General features: G+C 42.3%; 1 protein-coding gene across 1 annotated transcript; it reads right to left on the reverse strand.

Moving 5' to 3' along the window:
* Nucleotides 1-448: 448 nt before the first annotated feature.
* LOC139364843 (inward rectifier potassium channel 4-like) lies at nucleotides 449-18,167 on the reverse strand. The gene is made up of 3 exons (XM_071101982.1): nucleotides 18,006-18,167; nucleotides 3,608-3,772; nucleotides 449-2,326 (listed from the first exon to the last, which is right to left on the reverse strand). The coding sequence occupies exons 2-3, from the start codon at nucleotides 3,628-3,630 to the stop codon at nucleotides 751-753; spliced, it is 1,599 nt and encodes a 532-aa protein (XP_070958083.1). The 5' UTR covers nucleotides 3,631-3,772; nucleotides 18,006-18,167; the 3' UTR covers nucleotides 449-750.
* Nucleotides 18,168-18,526: the final 359 nt, after the last annotated feature.

The following is an 18,526-nucleotide window of genomic DNA, read 5'->3' on the forward strand; positions in this document are numbered from 1 at the left end:
CTCAGAGGAAAACTTGACTGAAGAACAATAGTGCAAGTAGTAGAAGCAGCAAACTATCCTGTTGATATAGTATTAGAACCCAAGTATGATTCATATCACATGTCATATCACCAGTCATTTTATCTTTACAGAACACTGGAGGTTGATTACGCATCAAAATATCACGTATCATGTCCAAATGAAACAAACTACACAATAAGACTGTGTACATAAACATCATACCTACCTACTTGAATGTTACTCAAATATTCTGGGTGTCTTCCCTGCACATTTCCTCCTGAGACAGTTTCTGTAGCAGAAGTCCTCCTTTGGTCAAATGTCTGTTTATCCTTCATTGCACACGTCTCAACAAGTCATTATTTGTCTCATCCTCAGCTCTCTGCTGGAACTGTCCATCTCTTGGCGTTCCTTTCCTATTACCTCGTTAAAAGAGTCGCCCGTTCATACAATCTCATATGTAATTATCTCTCTAGGTGACTGTCCCACAGCCCAACTGAGGTACACGTATGGGTGAGGTGTGCAGAGTAGAACCACTACCTCAGCCTCCCATTTGGTTCTCTACACAAACAAAAACATGGGCTCAGGTTAAAGTACAAAATAATGCTGGCAAGGCGAAAGGGGTGTAGATCTAGTACTAAATCCAGAGCAAAACGTGCAAAATACAAAAAGGAAGACCTCTCTTCAAGACCTACAGATCGGTATATGTGAATGGAGGGTTTGGGAAGGGTCTGAGGATGCCATCCCTTTGCCTCAGATTCCTGACTCACTTTTATATGTCAGTGGATCACGAGTAATGGTCGTCTGTAGGATGTCAAAATCCATCTGATTGTCCAAAACACACAGCATGCTGCTGCCGGATGTCATTGTGGCTGTGTCCTGAAACAAATTATGAAAGTCTACAGAAACTGAATTCCTCCTTTCCTCCTCCCTGTCTTTTCCCTTTTGCCTATCCAGTTCATCCTCGTCCTCTCCACAGCTCAGTGCTACCTCATTCTCATAGCAGAAGGCGCTGGGGGAGTGGGGGGTTACGAGGTGCTGGGTGATTCTGGGGCTGGTTGGGAATAGTGAGTGGGAGGAGGCGGATGAGGCAGGCCGGCTGGCCGTCTCACTGAGCTCCTTGGCGCTGCAGTGGGGTGTGGAGGGCACCTCGTAGGTCTTGTGGAAGCGAGCATAGTCCACCTGATACTTGGTTCGGTCCTCAAAGATCACAGGCTCAAACCTATGCCCCCATAGGATCTCCTTGGCCAGATAGGAGCTGCGGGCCTGGGTGGTCATGGCGGTGGCCTCCACCATGCCCTCCAAGATCACTACAATCTCAAAGTCATCAGACTCCAGATCAGCCCGGCTCACAGTATACAGGGGGCTGTCCTCGTCGATCTCATGGACGATAACCAGAGGAGAAACCAGGAAGAGACGGTCAATGCCTTCGTCGTAGCCTACGTTGAGATCCCTCTGCTCTAGAGGGATAAACTCTCCCTCTGCCGTGACGTAGGGTCGAATGAGCTGTGCCCGCACATGGGCCTCCACGATGTGGCTCCTGCGCAGGTTACCCACCCGCCACATGAGGCACAGCTTGCCATCGCGCAGGGAAATCACAGCGGTTTTCGAGAACAGCAGGGTCTGGTTCCTCTTCTTAGGGCGTGCCATTTTGACCATGATTGTGCCAAGCATGAAGGAGTCAATGATGCAGCCCACTATGGACTGGACCACCACTGTGATCACTGCCACAGGGCACTCCTCAGTGACACAGCGCCACCCATAACCAATGGTGGTCTGGGTCTCGACGGAGAATAGGAAGGCTCCGACGAAGCCCTCCACATGAAGGAGGCATGGCTGCCACTTTTTCTGCACCCCTTCAACTTCACCAACCCCAAGCCCATTCTCTTCCAACCCCGAAGAGGAACTCATTCCAGGGTGCTCATCAAAATCCCCATGGGCTCTGGAAACTGAATAGAAGATTATTCCAAAAAACATCCAGGAGGACAGGAAGGTCGAGCAGAAGAGGAGTAGTAAGTATCTCCAGCGGATGTCCACGCAGGTGGTAAAGATGTCGGCCAGGTAACGTTGTGATTTCTCCTCCATGTTAGAGAACACCACGTTGCAATGGCCATTTTTCTTGACGAAGCGACTTCTTAGTTGGCTCGATCCTGTAGTAGAGATCTTTCCGTTGTAATTGTTCATCCTACGACCTGTGGCTCCTGATATCCTATCTCCTCCGGATGTGCCACTAGGGGAGAGGAACCGGCTATTTGGCGAGCTGTGGCCGTTGTGGAGCCCAAGTGTGGAGATTTTCAGGCCCTCCTCATCTGTTGCTGCGAAGCTGTACCTGTAGGGTTAACAAAAGGGGAAAGTATGGATAAATAAGGAAATTGACCAGAGTGATGCAAGAGATGTGAGAGTGGTTTGAGAGAGGGTGTAGAACAGGAAGAGTTGAGGTTATAATACATGTCCGTAATCTCATTGGGCTATCTATTCTTACCAGTGTGCCCTACAGGACACAGTGACTATGCATAGCTTGCCAACTCTGCACAGAGACATAATGTATGACTCACATTCTATCATGCATTAAAGACCGCGCTTAGGAAGGATATGCTGTGAATGAGAAATGTATATATAAGGGTATCCTTCTTGAATGCAAAGGTAGCATGAAATGATGCTTTCTCACTTTCCTCAAGACCATTTGACCCACCTCCGGGAACCTCCTAATATTGATCAGACCGACCTGTCTCTCCTTTGGAGAGGATAACCTGGGAAGGTGAGTTGTGTTTAGCTATGTGAGAGGGATTGCGGTCATCACGGGTTTAGGGATTATACATGAGCCAAGTCTCTTGACAGCCTCTGTTGACTGGGACATTCAGACATTATATTGACCAATTTATAGTGCTCCATTGATCAGGAAACTATATCCAACCATATACTTATTGAATTTTTAATGGCTCCACTATTTTGGTTCCATTCATTTGAATGTACATTGGCGAGCTAAGGTTGTCCATTTCCCTGTGATAACACAAATAAGGAGAAGCGTTGTCGGCTCTGGAGACATAAGGTATGACCAGTGATGGAAAAAGTACCCAATTGTCATACTTGAGTAAAAGTCAAGATACCTTAATAGAAAATGACTCAAGTAAAAGTGAAAGTCCCCCAGAAATATATTTAAGTATCAAAAGTAAATGTAGTTGCGAAAATATACTTAAGTAACAAAATTAAAAGTATAAATAATTTCAAATTCCTTATATTAAGCAAACCAGGCGGCACCATTTTCTTGTTTTTATTTATTTACGGCCAGCCAGGGGCACGCTCCAACACTCAGACATCATTTACAAACAAAGCATGTGTGTTTAGTGAGTCCGCCAGATCAGAGGCAGTAGGATGTTCTCTTGAAAAGTGTCTGAATTCCTGTCCTGCTAAGTATTCAAAATGTTACAAGTACTTTTGCGTGTCATCGAAAATGTACATTATTTTCATTAGGGATGTAGTGAAGTAAAAGTAAAAATCTAAGTAAAAATCTAAATAGTAATATCCCCCAAATTACTTAAGTAGTACTTTAATTTTTACTTAAGTACTTTACACCGCTGGGTATGACAGCTTCCATTCATGGTGTCCTCACCTGTTGGCCCGTGCTGTTCCCATTGGCACCAGTGATCATCAGGTGGTCAGTAGGTCTATAAGTGAGGTGGGAGGCTGGACTCCGCCCTGGCAAGTAGTCTACTGCGAAAGATTTGGCATGGCAACTGTCAATGTGTGCATGGACGGCGTCCACCGGTGAAGACCACTACAGGGAGAAAGATTTTACATTTTGCCAAGATTCCTACACAGTACAGGTGTAGGATCTTAATTTGACCTATATAGTCACAGCAAAATGATTCAAACATTTAGTCCATAATGTTACTTGATTGGTGGTTAGGCTATTAAAATGAAACTACATGAAAAGTGTAGTACTGTTAATATAACTGCAGGTTTTCAGTGAATGTATGAAATCACAAAGCTCATCTACATTTCCTGCTTCTCAGGAAAATTCTCAGCCAAAACAATAATGATCAAATTAAGATCCTACATCTGTACCTGTGCATCACCATATCATTTTGCACAGATTTGGATAACTATCCCTCAACATTCATAACTGATTTAGTGTGAGCATATTTTATTGAGAGAACAATGATTTGATTTTTTTTTACATTGTAGAATAATAGAGAAGACATCAAAACTATGAAATAACACATATGGAATCATGTAGGAACCAACCAAAAAAGTGTTGACCCAAAATATATTTTAGATTTTAGATTCTTCAAAGTAGCCACCATTTGCCTTGCTGACAGCTTTGCACATCTTGGCATTCTCTCAACCAGCTTCACCTGGAATGCTTTTCCAACAGTCTTGAAGGTGTTCCCACATATGCTGAGCACTTGTTGACTGCTTTTCCTTCAGTCTGCGTTCCAACTCATCCCAAACCATCTCAATTGGGTTGAGGTCGAGTGATTATGGAGGCCAGGTCTGATGCAGCACTCCATCACTCTCCTTCTTGGTCAAATATCCCTTACACAGCCTGGAGGTGTTTTGGGTCAATGTCCTGTTGAAAAACAAATGATAGTCCCACTAAGCGCAAACCAGATGGGATGGCATATCGCTGCAGAATGCTGTGGTTAAGTGTGCCTTGAATTCTAAATAAATCACTGTCAGTGTCACCAGCAAAGCACCACCACACCTCCTCCTCCATGCTTCACGTTGGGAACCATACATGCAGAGATAATCCGTTCACCTACTCTGCGTCTCACAAAGACACAGCGGTTAGAACCAATAATCTCAAATTTGGACAAATCAGACCAAAGAACAGATTTTCACCTGTCTAATGTCCATTACTCGTGTTTCTTGGCCCAAGCAAGTCTTTTATTATTATTGGTGTCCTTTAGTAGTGGTTTCTTTGCAGCAATTCAACCATGAAGGCCTGATTCACACAGTCTCCTCTGAACAGTTGATGTTGAGATGTGTCTGTTTGTCACGATCGCTGTCGTCGTGGAAATGTCCGGACCAAGGTGCAGCATGGTGAGCATACATTTATTTTATTGATAAATGTCGCCAACAAAACAAAGAACACGACCATGAAGCTTACTTAGGCTATAATGGCACTAACAAAGACAACTACCCACAAATACAAAAGGAAAAAAGGCTGCCTAAGTATGATTCCCAATCAGAGACAACGATAGACAGCTGTCCCTGATTGAGAACCATACCCGGCCAAAACATAGAAACAAAGAACATAGAGTTCTCCCTGACCAACCAAACATAGAGAATAAGAATATCTCTACGGTCAGGGCGTGACACTGTTACTTGAACTCTGTGAAGCATATATTCGGGTTGCAATTTCTGAGGTTGGTAACTCTAATGAATATATCCTCTGCAGCAAAGGTAACTATGGGTCTTCCTTTCCTGTTTTAGCAGTCCTCATGAGAGCCAGTTTCCTCATAGCGCCTGATGGTTTTTGTGACTGCACTTAAAGAAACTTCCAAAGTTCTTGAAATGTTCTGCATTGGCTGACCTTCATGTCTTAAAGTAATGATTGACTGTACTTTCTCTTTGGTTATTTGAGCTGTTCTTGCCATAATATGAACTTGGTCTTTTACCAAATAGGGCTATCTTCTGTGTACCTACCTTGTCACAACACAACATATTTAGGCAGCCATTTCCCCATTGTGTTTTGTGGGATCTTGTCTTGGTATAGTTGCCTGCGAGCACTATTTTGAGCTTCATGTTTCGTTTGTTCGCTTTATTGTTTTCGCTCTTTAAGTTTCTCTTCCAAATAAAAGGATGGAAACATACCACGCTGCATCTTGGTCCACTCCTTAGAACAATCGGGACACCAAGGCAAAGCGTGGCTACTTTGAAGAATCTCAAATATAAAATATATTTTGATTTGTTTAACCCTTTTTTGGTTACTACATGATTCCATATGTGTTATTTCATAGTTTGATGTCTTCACTATTATTCTAGAATGTAGAAAATTGTACAAATGAAGAAAAACCCTTGAATGAGTAGGTATGTCCTGACCTTTGACTGGTACTGTATATCTTCAAGTAAGAGTTCAGTCCTGAGGTAATACACCGCTGTGGTTGATTGTGTAATTTGTCTCTTTATAGAGGCCAATGTCACAACTGAAAATACACCTGCCATTACTTCCTTTTGGCGCTAAATAAAGACTTCAATGAAACAACGTGGTTCCACGATGATCTCCAAATTTCCTAACGTCACGTAATATTAGAAAACCACTCAGGGTTGTTTCTGTCATTACGTATCTATGTAAAAGAAATCCCTCTCATAATCCTTGCATGATTTTACCTACGATACAAAACACTTAGAAATCCAAGATCGAGGTAGTAGTTGTAGCTTTATTTTGTGAAAACATACAAAGGTTGTGTCATTGTGAAGCTTCATCATTTGGGACCGTTACACGACAGGGCCAGTTTTCCTGACAGATCAACCGCCAGATGTGAGAGTCCACAAAGCCAAACATGGTTGCCAATGGAATTAATTGTCTGCAAGAACATTGACATACATATACAGTGGGGCAAAAAAAGTATTTAGTCAGCCACCAATTGTGCAAGTTCTCCCACTTAAGATGAGAGGCCTGTAATTTTCATCATAGGTACACTTCAACTATGACAGACAAAACGAGAAAAAAAATCCAGAAAATCACATTGTAGGATTTTTTATGAATTTATTTGCAAATTATGGTGGAAAATAAGTATTTGGTCACCTACAAAACAAGCAAGATTTCTGGCTCTCAGACCTGTAACTTATTCTTTAAGAGGCTCCTCTGTCCTCCACTCGTTACCTGTATTAATGGCACCTGTTTGAACTTGTTATCAGTATAAAAGACACCTGTCCACAACCTCAAACAGTCACACTCCAAACTCCACTATGGCCAAGACCAAAGAGCTGTCAAAGGACACCAGAAACAAAATTGTAGACCTGCACTAGGCTGGGAAGACTGAACCTGCAATAGGTAAGCAGCTTGGTTTGAAGAAATCAACTGTGGGAGCAATTATTAGGAAATGGAAGACATACAAGACCAATGATAATCTCCCTCGATCTGGGGCTCCACGCAAGATCTCACCCCGTGGGGTCAAAATGATCACAAGAACGGTGAGCAAAAATCCCAGAACCACACGGGGGGACCTAGTGAATGACCTGCAGAGAGCTGGGACCAAAGTAACAAAGCCTACCATCAGTAACACACTACGGCGCCAGGGACTCAAATCCTGCAGTGCCAGACGTGTCCCCCTGCTTAAGCCAGTACATGTCCAGGCCCGTCTGAAGTTTGCTAGAGAGCATTTGGATGATCCAGAAGAAGATTGGGAGAATGTCGTATGGTCACGATTGTCGTAAGGAGCGGACCAAAATGCAGCGTGGTATGTGTTCATGATGATTTTTTAATTAAAGAAAGCACTGAATACAAACTATACAAAATAATAAACAAATAACGACCGTGAAGCTATAATGAGAACTGTGCTGACACAAGCAACTAACATAGACACCCAACCACAAACAAACAGTGAAACCCAGGCTACCTAAGTATGATTCTCAATCAGAGACAACTAATGACACCTGCCTCTGATTGAGAACCATACTAGGCCGAAACATAGAAATCCCAAAATCATAGAAAAACAAACATAGACTGCCCACCCCAACTCACGCCCTGACCATACTAAATAACGACAAAACAAAGGAAATAAAGGTCAGAACGTGACACATATGATCAGATGAAACCAAAATATAACTTTTTGGTAAAAACTCAACTCATTGTGTTTGGAGGACAAAGAATGCTGAGTTGCATCCAAAGAACACCATACCTACTGTGAAGCATGGCGGTGGAAACATCATACTTTGGGGCTGTTTTTCTGCAAAGGGACCAGGACGACTGATCTGTGTAAAGGAAAGAATGAATGGGGCCATGTATCGTGAGATTTTGAGTGAAACCTCCTTCCATCAGCAAGGGCATTGAAGATGAAACGTGGCTGGGTCTTTCAGCATGACAATGATCCCAAACACACCGCCCGGGCAACGAAGGAGTGGCTTCGTAAGAAGCATTTCAAGGTCCTGGAGTGGCCTAGCCAGTCTTCAGATCTCAAACCCATAGAAAATCTTTGGAGGGAGTTAAAAGTCTGTGTTGCCCAGCAACAGCTCCAAACATCACTGCTCTAGAGATGATCTGCATGGAGGAATGGGCCAAAATACCAGCAACAGTGTGTGAAAACCTTGTGAATACTTACAGAAAACACTTGACCTCTGTCATTGCCAACAAAGGGTATATAACAAAGTATTGAGATTAACTTTTGTTATTGACCAAATACTTATTTTCCACCATAATTTGCAAATAAATTCATTAAAAATCCTACTATGTGCTTTTCTGGATTTTCTTTCCTCATTTTGTCTGTCATAGTTGAAGTGTACCTATGATGAAAATTACAGGCCTCTCTCATCTTTTTAAGTGGGAGAACTTGCACAATTGGTGGCTGACTAAATACTTTTTTGCCCCACTGTATATTTTTTTCTCTCTCTTTGACGGAATTTACAATACGGTGACATTGTTAGGATCGTTATCAATGTTTTTCACACTTCTCCCACAGGTACTTCTGGTTCAGGAGGACAACATCAACTGAGGACATGATTACACTGAAGATCAAATATGTCAATGCCGGAGTAATCATGACGCTGATCACTTTTTGGTTGGAGGGTGACTGTGTGGTGAAGCGAGGGGGGTGGAGCGTATCGGTAAAACCACTAGAGACATGGTGGAGGGGGCTAGTAAGAGCTCTTCAGGATGAGTCACGGAGAGGGGAAGACTCAAGAGTAAACAGAACACATCTTAAACTGATTCACAGAGGTTTAACAGAATTACATCTAACAGTCACTCATCATCACAGTGTAGGGAGATGATGAGTGCATAGAAAGACTGAACTGTGGGAAGAGAACGCCTGAATAAGAATCTTTGCTACACAACACTGACAGATACTTAATCCCACTTGAGCAGGAGGTGTGTGTGTGTGTGTGTGTGTGTGTGTGTGTGTGTGTGTGTGTGTGTGTGTGTGTGTGTGTGTGTGTGTGTGTGTGTGTGTGTGTGTGTGTGTGTGTGTGTTGGCTGGGGAGGGGATGCTTCCCTCGCTGTATCTTTATGTGTACTTGTCTGGCAAGGCCATTCTTAACCCATAATCTCTTAAATTACAGATGAATAGTCTCCTAATCTCTAGTCTCAAAGAAGTGATATGAAAGGGAGATCTAAGTAGAGTGACCTGGTTCAGATTTCCCACTAATCCCTTACAGAGAGAGAAGAAAAGGAGGGAGACGGTGCTGGTGGCGGACAGTGTTGTGGAAGGATGACGACGCCAACAGGACATCTCCTAAACCACGTCATACTTGTCCCAGGTTAATCACTGGAGCAGGATTACATACCATTTGGCATATGGATCCTTACTGCACATCAAGACATATCTCAAACACATAGGAAGATAATAGACAAGCTGGGCCCAAGCAGTCCTCTCTGAGATGTATAAAAAGGAACAGTATGCGTATGAGCCTATCGATGGCTGTTCAAAATGGGTAGGGTTTGGTTGCAATGTGTTTCTTGTTGTCATTATGATTTTTTGTTGTTGTATTTGTTGATGAGAAACCAATGGGATGTAGGCCTACAAGGAAACTAATAAAACAAGAGAAGAATAAAGGTGGACCCAACCACAAGTTCCTTGTTTTCTCAAACGCTACAGTTAAAGCCCATACCCCATCCTAAGTGAAAATAAAACATGCTATTCTAATACCAGACGCAGGGTTTGGGATGTATAACTGAATTATAAAACATGCTATTCTAATACCAGACGCAGGGTTTGGGATGTATAACTGAATGATAAAACATGCTATTCTAATACCAGACGCAGGGTTTGGGATGTATAACTGAATTATAAAACATGCTATTCTAATACCAGACGCAGGGTTTGGGATGTATAACTGAATGATAAAACATGCTATTCTAATACCAGACGCAGGGTTTGGGATGTATAACTGAATGATAAAACATGCTATTCTAATACCAGACGCAGGGTTTGGGATGTATAACTGAATTGTAAAACATGCTATTCTAATACCAGGGTTTGGGATGTATAACTGAATTATAAAACATGCTATTCTAATACCAGGGTTTGGGATGTATAACTGAATTATAAAACATGCTATTCTAATACCAGGGTTTGGGATGTATAACTGAATTATAAAACATGCTATTCTAATACCAGACGCAGGGTTTGGAATGTATAACTGAATTATAAAACATGCTATTCTAATACCAGATGCAGGGTTTGGGATGTATAACTGAATTATAAAACATGCTATTCTAATACCAGACGCAGGGTTTGGGATGTATAACTGAATTATAAAACATGCTATTCTAATACCAGACGCAGGGTTTGGGATGTATAACTGAATGATAAAACATGCTATTCTAATACCAGACGCAGGGTTTGGGATGTATAACTGAATTATAAAACATGAAGTGGCTAATAAGAGCCTGTTACAGCAGTACTTAATGTTGGCAGGTACAGAGGGAATGAGTTTGTCTATGTTGACCTTTATTTTCTCTGGCTTTGGTACATTTCCTGAATCCTAAGATCATAACAAACTATTTTAATCTTGTCAGTTCCACGAACAAGCCAGAAATTCAGTTGATCAATCCACTCTGGGCTCAGAGATTTCACTAAGAAGGTTTACTGATATCATTTTAACAGCTCAACAAGTGGAACAAATGAAAACATTTTTTTGTTCTTCCATGAGCCACTGTGTCAAAGAAACATGACCAAATGACATCTGATAGCCTAGGAATTCCCATCACCCTTCATTTGTAACAGATCAATTCCTGTCTCCCTGCGTGTCAATCATGTTGAACGATCTGGAACCTTCTCTGTCTGTTTACAGCTAGGGTAGAGAACCCTAATTAGGGTCAGTCAACAACAGCCCCCTACTAAGTAGTGATTGATTAACCGCAGTCAGCTCAACCATTGCATGCATGGCTTCAAATGAGGGTGTTACATAATGTGTTACATAATGAAGGGCAAAGTAGATCAAAGTCATTCTTTTTGCAGCTAAATGGGATGAATTCTCTGCTTGGTTCATTTTATTACTACTTCTATTGTACTATTATTTTAACCTGTATAAATGTTGTTTTAGAAACGTGCTGACAATTCTAATTATATGGGAAACGTAAGGTGGTGTTGGCTTTGTACTTGGAAAAAGATAATAACTTGTTTCATCGTTTGCTAAATCCCAGTTTTTAGAACACAGATGCAGAATCACAAGCGGGTTTTACCAGTAAGGATCGACTGGCCACACAGAGTTAACTGTAGGATTATCCGTTTCATTACAACATCAACTTTCCTCTCATTTTCACCAGCTTCTGCTCCCTGTGTTTATTTATATATCCCTCTCTGTCCCCGTCTCCTGTTTATTTATATATCCCTCTCTGTCCCCGTCTCCTGTTTATTTATATATCCCTCTCTGTCCCCGTCTCCTGTTTATTTATATATCCCTCTCTGTCCCCGTCTCCTGTTTATTTATATATCCCTCCCTGTCTCCGTCTCCTGTTTATTTATATATCCCTCTCTGTCCCCGTCTCCTGTTTATTTATATATCCCTCTCTGTCTCCGTCTCCTGTTTATTTATATATCCCTCCCTGTCCCCGTCTCCTGTTTATTTATATATCCCTCCCTGTCCCCGTCTCCTGTTTATTTATATATCCCTCTCGTCTCCGTCTCCTGTTTATTTATATATCCCTCTCTGTCCCCGTCTCCTGTTTATTTATATATCCCTCCCTGTCCCCGTCTCCTGTTTATTTATATATCCCTCCCTGTCTCCGTCTCCTGTTTATTTATATATCCCTCCCTGTCCCCGTCTCCTGTTTATTTATATATCCCCTCTGTCCCCGTCTCCTGTTTATTTATATATCCCTCTCTGTCCCCGTCTCCTGTTTATTTATATATCCCTCTCTGTCCCCGTCTCCTGTTTATTTATATATCCCTCTCTGTCTCCGTCTCCTGTTTATTTATATATCCCTCTCTGTCCCCGTCTCCTGTTTATTTATATATCCCTCCCTGTCCCCGTCTCCTGTTTATTTATATATCCCTCTCTGTCTCCGTCTCCTGTTTATTTATATATCCCTCTCTGTCCCCGTCTCCTGTTTATTTATATATCCCTCTCTGTCCCCGTCTCCTGTTTATTTATATATCCCTCCCTGTCTCCGTCTCCTGTTTATTTATATATCCCTCTCTGTCCCCGTCTCCTGTTTATTTATATATCCCTCTCTGTCTCCGTCTCCTGTTTATTTATATATCCCTCCCTGTCTCCGTCTCCTGTTTATTTATATATCCCTCCCTGTCCCCGTCTCCTGTTTATTTATATATCCCTCCCTGTCTCCGTCTCCTGTTTATTTATATATCCCTCCCTGTCCCCGTCTCCTGTTTATTTATATATCCCTCTCTGTCCCCGTCTCCTGTTTATTTATATATCCCTCTCTGTCCCCGTCTCCTGTTTATTTATATATCCCTCTCTGTCCCCGTCTCCTGTTTATTTATATATCCCTCCCTGTCCCCGTCTCCTGTTTATTTATATATCCCTCTCTGTCCCCGTCTCCTGTTTATTTATATATCCCTCCCTGTCCCCGTCTCCTGTTTATTTATATATCCCTCCCTGTCCCCGTCTCCTGTTTATTTATATATCCCTCTCTGTCCCCGTCTCCTGTTTATTTATATATCCCTCTCTGTCCCCGTCTCCTGTTTATTTATATATCCCTCTCTGTCCCCGTCTCCTGTTTATTTATATATCCCTCTCTGTCCCCGTCTCCTGTTTATTTATATATCCCTCTCTGTCTCCGTCTCCTGTTTATTTATATATCCCTCCCTGTCCCCGTCTCCTGTTTATTTATATATCCCTCTCTGTCTCCGTCTCCTGTTTATTTATATATCCCTCTCTGTCCCCGTCTCCTGTTTATTTATATATCCCTCTCTGTCCCCGTCTCCTGTTTATTTATATATCCCTCTCTGTCCCCGTCTCCTGTTTATTTATATATCCCTCTCTGTCCCCGTCTCCTGTTTATTTATATATCCCTGTCCCCGTCTCCTGTTTATTTATATATCCCTCTCTGTCCCCGTCTCCTGTTTATTTATATATCCCTCTCTGTCCCCGTCTCCTGTTTATTTATATATCCCTCCCTGTCCCCGTCTCCTGTTTATTTATATATCCCTCTCTGTCCCCGTCTCCTGTTTATTTATATATCCCTCCCTGTCCCCGTCTCCTGTTTATTTATATATCCCTCCCTGTCTCCGTCTCCTGTTTATTTATATATCCCTCCCTGTCCCCGTCTCCTGTTTATTTATATATCCCTGTCCCTGTCCCCGTCTCCTGTTTATTTATATATCCCTCTCTGTCCCCGTCTCCTGTTTATTTATATATCCCTCTCTGTCCCCGTCTCCTGTTTATTTATATATCCCTCTCTGTCCCCGTCTCCTGTTTATTTATATATCCCTCTCTGTCCCCGTCTCCTGTTTATTTATATATCCCTCTCTGTCTCCGTCTCCTGTTTATTTATATATCCCTCTCTGTCCCCGTCTCCTGTTTATTTATATATCCCTCCCTGTCTCCGTCTCCTGTTTATTTATATATCCCTCCCTGTCCCCGTCTCCTGTTTATTTATATATCCCCCTCTGTCTCCGTCTCCTGTTTATTTATATATCCCTCTCTGTCCCCGTCTCCTGTTTATTTATATATCCCTCCCTGTCTCCGTCTCCTGTTTATTTATATATCCCTCTCTGTCTCCGTCTCCTGTTTATTTATATATCCCTCTCTGTCTCCGTCTCCTGTTTATTTATATATCCCTCCCTGTCCCCGTCTCCTGTTTATTTATATATCCCTCTCTGTCTCCGTCTCCTGTTTATTTATATATCCCTGTCCCTGTCCCCGTCTCCTGTTTATTTATATATCCCTCCCTGTCCCCGTCTCCTGTTTATTTATATATCCCTCCCTGTCCCCGTCTCCTGTTTATTTATATATCCCTCCCTGTCCCCGTCTCCTGTTTATTTATATATCCCTCTCTGTCCCCGTCTCCTGTTTATTTATATATCCCTCTCTGTCCCCGTCTCCTGTTTATTTATATATCCCTCTCTGTCCCCGTCTCCTGTTTATTTATATATCCCTCTCTGTCTCCGTCTCCTGTTTATTTATATATCCCTCCCTGTCTCCGTCTCCTGTTTATTTATATATCCCTCCCTGTCTCCGTCTCCTGTTTATTTATATATCCCTCCCTGTCTCCGTCTCCTGTTTATTTATATATCCCTCCCTGTCCCCATCTCCTGTTTATTTATATATCCCTCCCTGTCTCCGTCTCCTGTTTATTTATATATCCCTCTCTGTCCCCGTCTCCTGTTTATTTATATATCCCTCTCTGTCCCCGTCTCCTGTTTATTTATATATCCCTGTCCCTGTCTCCGTCTCCTGTTTATTTATATATCCCTCCCTGTCTCCGTCTCCTGTTTATTTATATATCCCTCCCTGTCCCCGTCTCCTGTTTATTTATATATCCCTCTCTGTCCCCGTCTCCTGTTTATTTATATATCCCTCCCTGTCTCCGTCTCCTGTTTATTTATATATCCCTCTCTGTCCCCGTCTCCAGTTTATTTATATATCCCTCTCTGTCTCCGTCTCCTGTTTATTTATATATCCCTCTCTGTCCCCGTCTCCTGTTTATTTATATATCCCTCCCTGTCCCCGTCTCCTGTTTATTTATATATCCCTCTCTGTCCCCGTCTCCTGTTTATTTATATATCCCTCTCTGTCCCCGTCTCCTGTTTATTTATATATCCCTCCCTGTCCCCGTCTCCTGTTTATTTATATATCCCTCTCTGTCCCCGTCTCCTGTTTATTTATATATCCCTCTCTGTCCCCGTCTCCTGTTTATTTATATATCCCTCTCTGTCCCCGTCTCCTGTTTATTTATATATCCCTCCCTGTCCCCGTCTGCTGTTTATTTATATATCCCTCTCTGTCCCCGTCTCCTGTTTATTTATATATCCCTCTCTGTCCCCGTCTCCTGTTTATTTATATATCCCTCTCTGTCCCCGTCTCCTGTTTATTTATATATCCCTCTCTGTCCCCGTCTCCTGTTTATTTATATATCCCTCTCTGTCTCCGTCTCCTGTTTATTTATATATCCCTCTCTGTCCCCGTCTCCTGTTTATTTATATATCCCTCTCTGTCCCCGTCTCCTGTTTATTTATATATCCCTCTCTGTCCCCGTCTCCTGTTTATTTATATATCCCCCTCTGTCCCCGTCTCCTGTTTATTTATATATCCCCTCTGTCTCTGTCTCCTGTTTATTTATATATCCCTCTCTGTCCCCGTCTCCTGTTTATTTATATATCCCTCTCTGTCCCCGTCTCCTGTTTATTTATATATCCCTCTCTGTCCCCGTCTCCTGTTTATTTATATATCCCTCTCTGTCCCCGTCTCCTGTTTATTTATATATCCCTCTCTGTCCCCGTCTCCTGTTTATTTATATATCCCTCTCTGTCCCCGTCTCCTGTTTATTTATATATCCCTCTCTGTCCCCGTCTCCTGTTTATTTATATATCCCTCTCTGTCCCCGTCTCCTGTTTATTTATATATCCCTCCCTGTCCCCGTCTCCTGTTTATTTATATATCCCTCTCTGTCCCCGTCTCCTGTTTATTTATATATCCCTCCCTGTCTCCGTCTCCTGTTTATTTATATATCCCTCCCTGTCCCCGTCTCCTGTTTATTTATATATCCCTCCCTGTCCCCGTCTCCTGTTTATTTATATATCCCTCTCTGTCCCCGTCTCCTGTTTATTTATATATCCCTCTCTGTCCCCGTCTCCTGTTTATTTATATATCCCTCTCTGTCCCCGTCTCCTGTTTATTTATATATCCCTCTCTGTCCCCGTCTCCTGTTTATTTATATATCCCTCTCTGTCCCCGTCTCCTGTTTATTTATATATCCCTCTCTGTCCCCGTCTCCTGTTTATTTATATATCCCTCTCTGTCCCCGTCTCCTGTTTATTTATATATCCCTCCCTGTCCCCGTCTCCTGTTTATTTATATATCCCTCTCTGTCCCCGTCTCCTGTTTATTTATATATCCCTCTCTGTCTCCGTCTCCTGTTTATTTATATGTCCCCTCTGTCTCCGTCTCCTGTTTATTTATATATTCCTCTCTGTCCCCGTCTCCTGTTTATTTATATATCCCTCTCTGTCCCCGTCTCCTGTTTATTTATATATCCCCTCTGTCTCCGTCTCCTGTTTATTTATATATCCCTCTCTGTCTCCGTCTCCTGTTTATTTATATATCCCTCTCTGTCCCCGTCTCCTGTTTATTTATATATCCCTCTCTGTCTCCGTCTCCTGTTTATTTATATATCCCTCTCTGTCCCCGTCTCCTGTTTATTTATATATCCCTCTCTGTCCCCGTCTCCTGTTTATTTATATATCCCTCTCTGTCCCCGTCTCCTGTTTATTTATATATCCCCTCTGTCTCCGTCTCCTGTTTATTTATATATCCCTCCCTGTCCCCGTCTCCTGTTTATTTATATATCCCTCTCTGTCTCCGTCTCCTGTTTATTTATATATCCCTCCCTGTCTCCGTCTCCTGGTTATTTATATATCCCTCCCTGTCTCCGTCTCCTGTTTATTTATATATCCCTCCCTGTCTCCGTCTCCTGTTTATTTATATATCCCTCTCTGTCCCCGTCTCCTGTTTATTTATATATCCCTCTCTGTCCCCGTCTCCTGTTTATTTATATATCCCTCTCTGTCCCCGTCTCCTGTTTATTTATATATCCCTCTCTGTCCCCGTCTCCTGTTTATTTATATATCCCTCTCTGTCCCCGTCTCCTGTTTATTTATATATCCCTCCCTGTCTCCGTCTCCTGTTTATTTATATATCCCTCCCTGTCCCCGTCTCCTGTTTATTTATATATCCCTCTCTGTCTCCGTCTCCTGTTTATTTATATATCCCTCCCTGTCTCCGTCTCCTGTTTATTTATATATCCCTCCCTGTCTCCGTCTCCTGTTTATTGCTCTGGTGTGCTGTAGGCTACTCGACAGATCCATCCTTTATCGACATTTTCCTCTGTACACATTTACTGTAGCTTTGACATTTGGGATGCCATCCATTATTGTGAATGGGTCTGTAAACCCTGGGCTAATTCGCTCTCAGTTTGTGAACAAAACATTGCGATTACCTCGAACACAGACTAAATGAGCCTAGAGAGGAGCAGGTCTTACTGTCATAACAGCAGGTGACTATGACTGATTCCTGGATGCCCTAGAGATGAAATAAGATTGAACTGTATAATAAAGTAGCTGTTTGCTCTATATCCCTACACAGCAGTTTCCTTGCAGTGTATGATCATGGACTGGGTGACGCAGTGCCTCATTGAGCTCTAGATTGATGGAAGGACAAACTTTAACGGGGAATGGTAGTGTGTAAGTGTCTCATGCAAATGTCTTGAGCAGGTATTATTGTCAAATACTTAGTAGGAGATATCCAAATAACCAAGTTCACAATTATAAATTCAAGTGTTGCTCTGACCAGTTTAAATGTATCCTTGGTCATTATTAACCCGTTTAAAAAAAAATCTCAGTTTAACCAAGGTTACGCATCTTACCAATGGTAGCATACCCAGGTGAGACCGGACAGCTGTTCCAGGAACCATGAAATAGAAGAGGCATTTGATTCTCACTGGTTTCAGAACAAGCCTTCATTATTTGTGGATCGTCTTTTTGAAAATACATTTTTAAAGACTGTGAAAATGAATGGTAATGCATTTTCACTTGGTGAAGTCTGTGAGTCCTGTTTCCCACCACAAACGTCTTGACATTCTAATGTGTATTGGACACTGGGGACCTTTACGCATTTTAGGTCATGATTTAGGATAATTGTTTAATTAGGCCAGGCTTACTCACCTTAAAGACAACAAGTTATTCTGTTGTGCAGCTTGCTTGTTGTTTAGATCCACTTCTGATCCAATTGTAACCTCAATTCTGAATAGTCCACGCACTCTTTGGAAGGAAGGATGTGTAACCCCAGGAGTCTCTGTTGTACGCCTTGCCTTTCGGCAATAGTCCTATCCTGTTCTGTTTCCACTCTCTAATTCCTTTAACATTAATCACACATTTTTGCATATCTTTATTGTTTTTTCCCCTTTTGTTTTTGAATCCTTTGTTGTCCTCTGCCACCTTCTAACTGTCTCCTGTAATCCGGTCGGTGCACGCTCTCCTCCACAGACTCGTGCACTGGAGTCTCCAAATGCTGTGCCAATTTACTCTGTGCAAAGTGTGTGGGTTGGAGGGGGTGCTTGTCAGTTTGATTATGTCTCCCTCACGTCTTTATGTATATGTGTAGGCGTTAAATGATGCGCCCCCTTCTCATTTTACTGGTTGACTGCATCTCAAACCTATGTCTTATTGGAATAATTGTGGTGAGA

The sequence above is a fragment of the Oncorhynchus clarkii genome, chromosome 13, assembly GCF_045791955.1.
Source record: "Oncorhynchus clarkii lewisi isolate Uvic-CL-2024 chromosome 13, UVic_Ocla_1.0, whole genome shotgun sequence".
Lineage (NCBI taxonomy): Eukaryota > Metazoa > Chordata > Actinopteri > Salmoniformes > Salmonidae > Oncorhynchus > Oncorhynchus clarkii.

Excerpts from the sequence above, each read along its gene's own strand:
- LOC139364843 (XM_071101982.1), bottom strand. The coding sequence starts at position 3,630 with ATGGGAACAGCACGGGCCAACAG. Across the intron at positions 2,327-3,607 it reads GGAACAGCACGGGCCAACAG|GTACAGCTTCGCAGCAACAG; the intron begins GTGAGGACACCA and ends TTAACCCTACAG.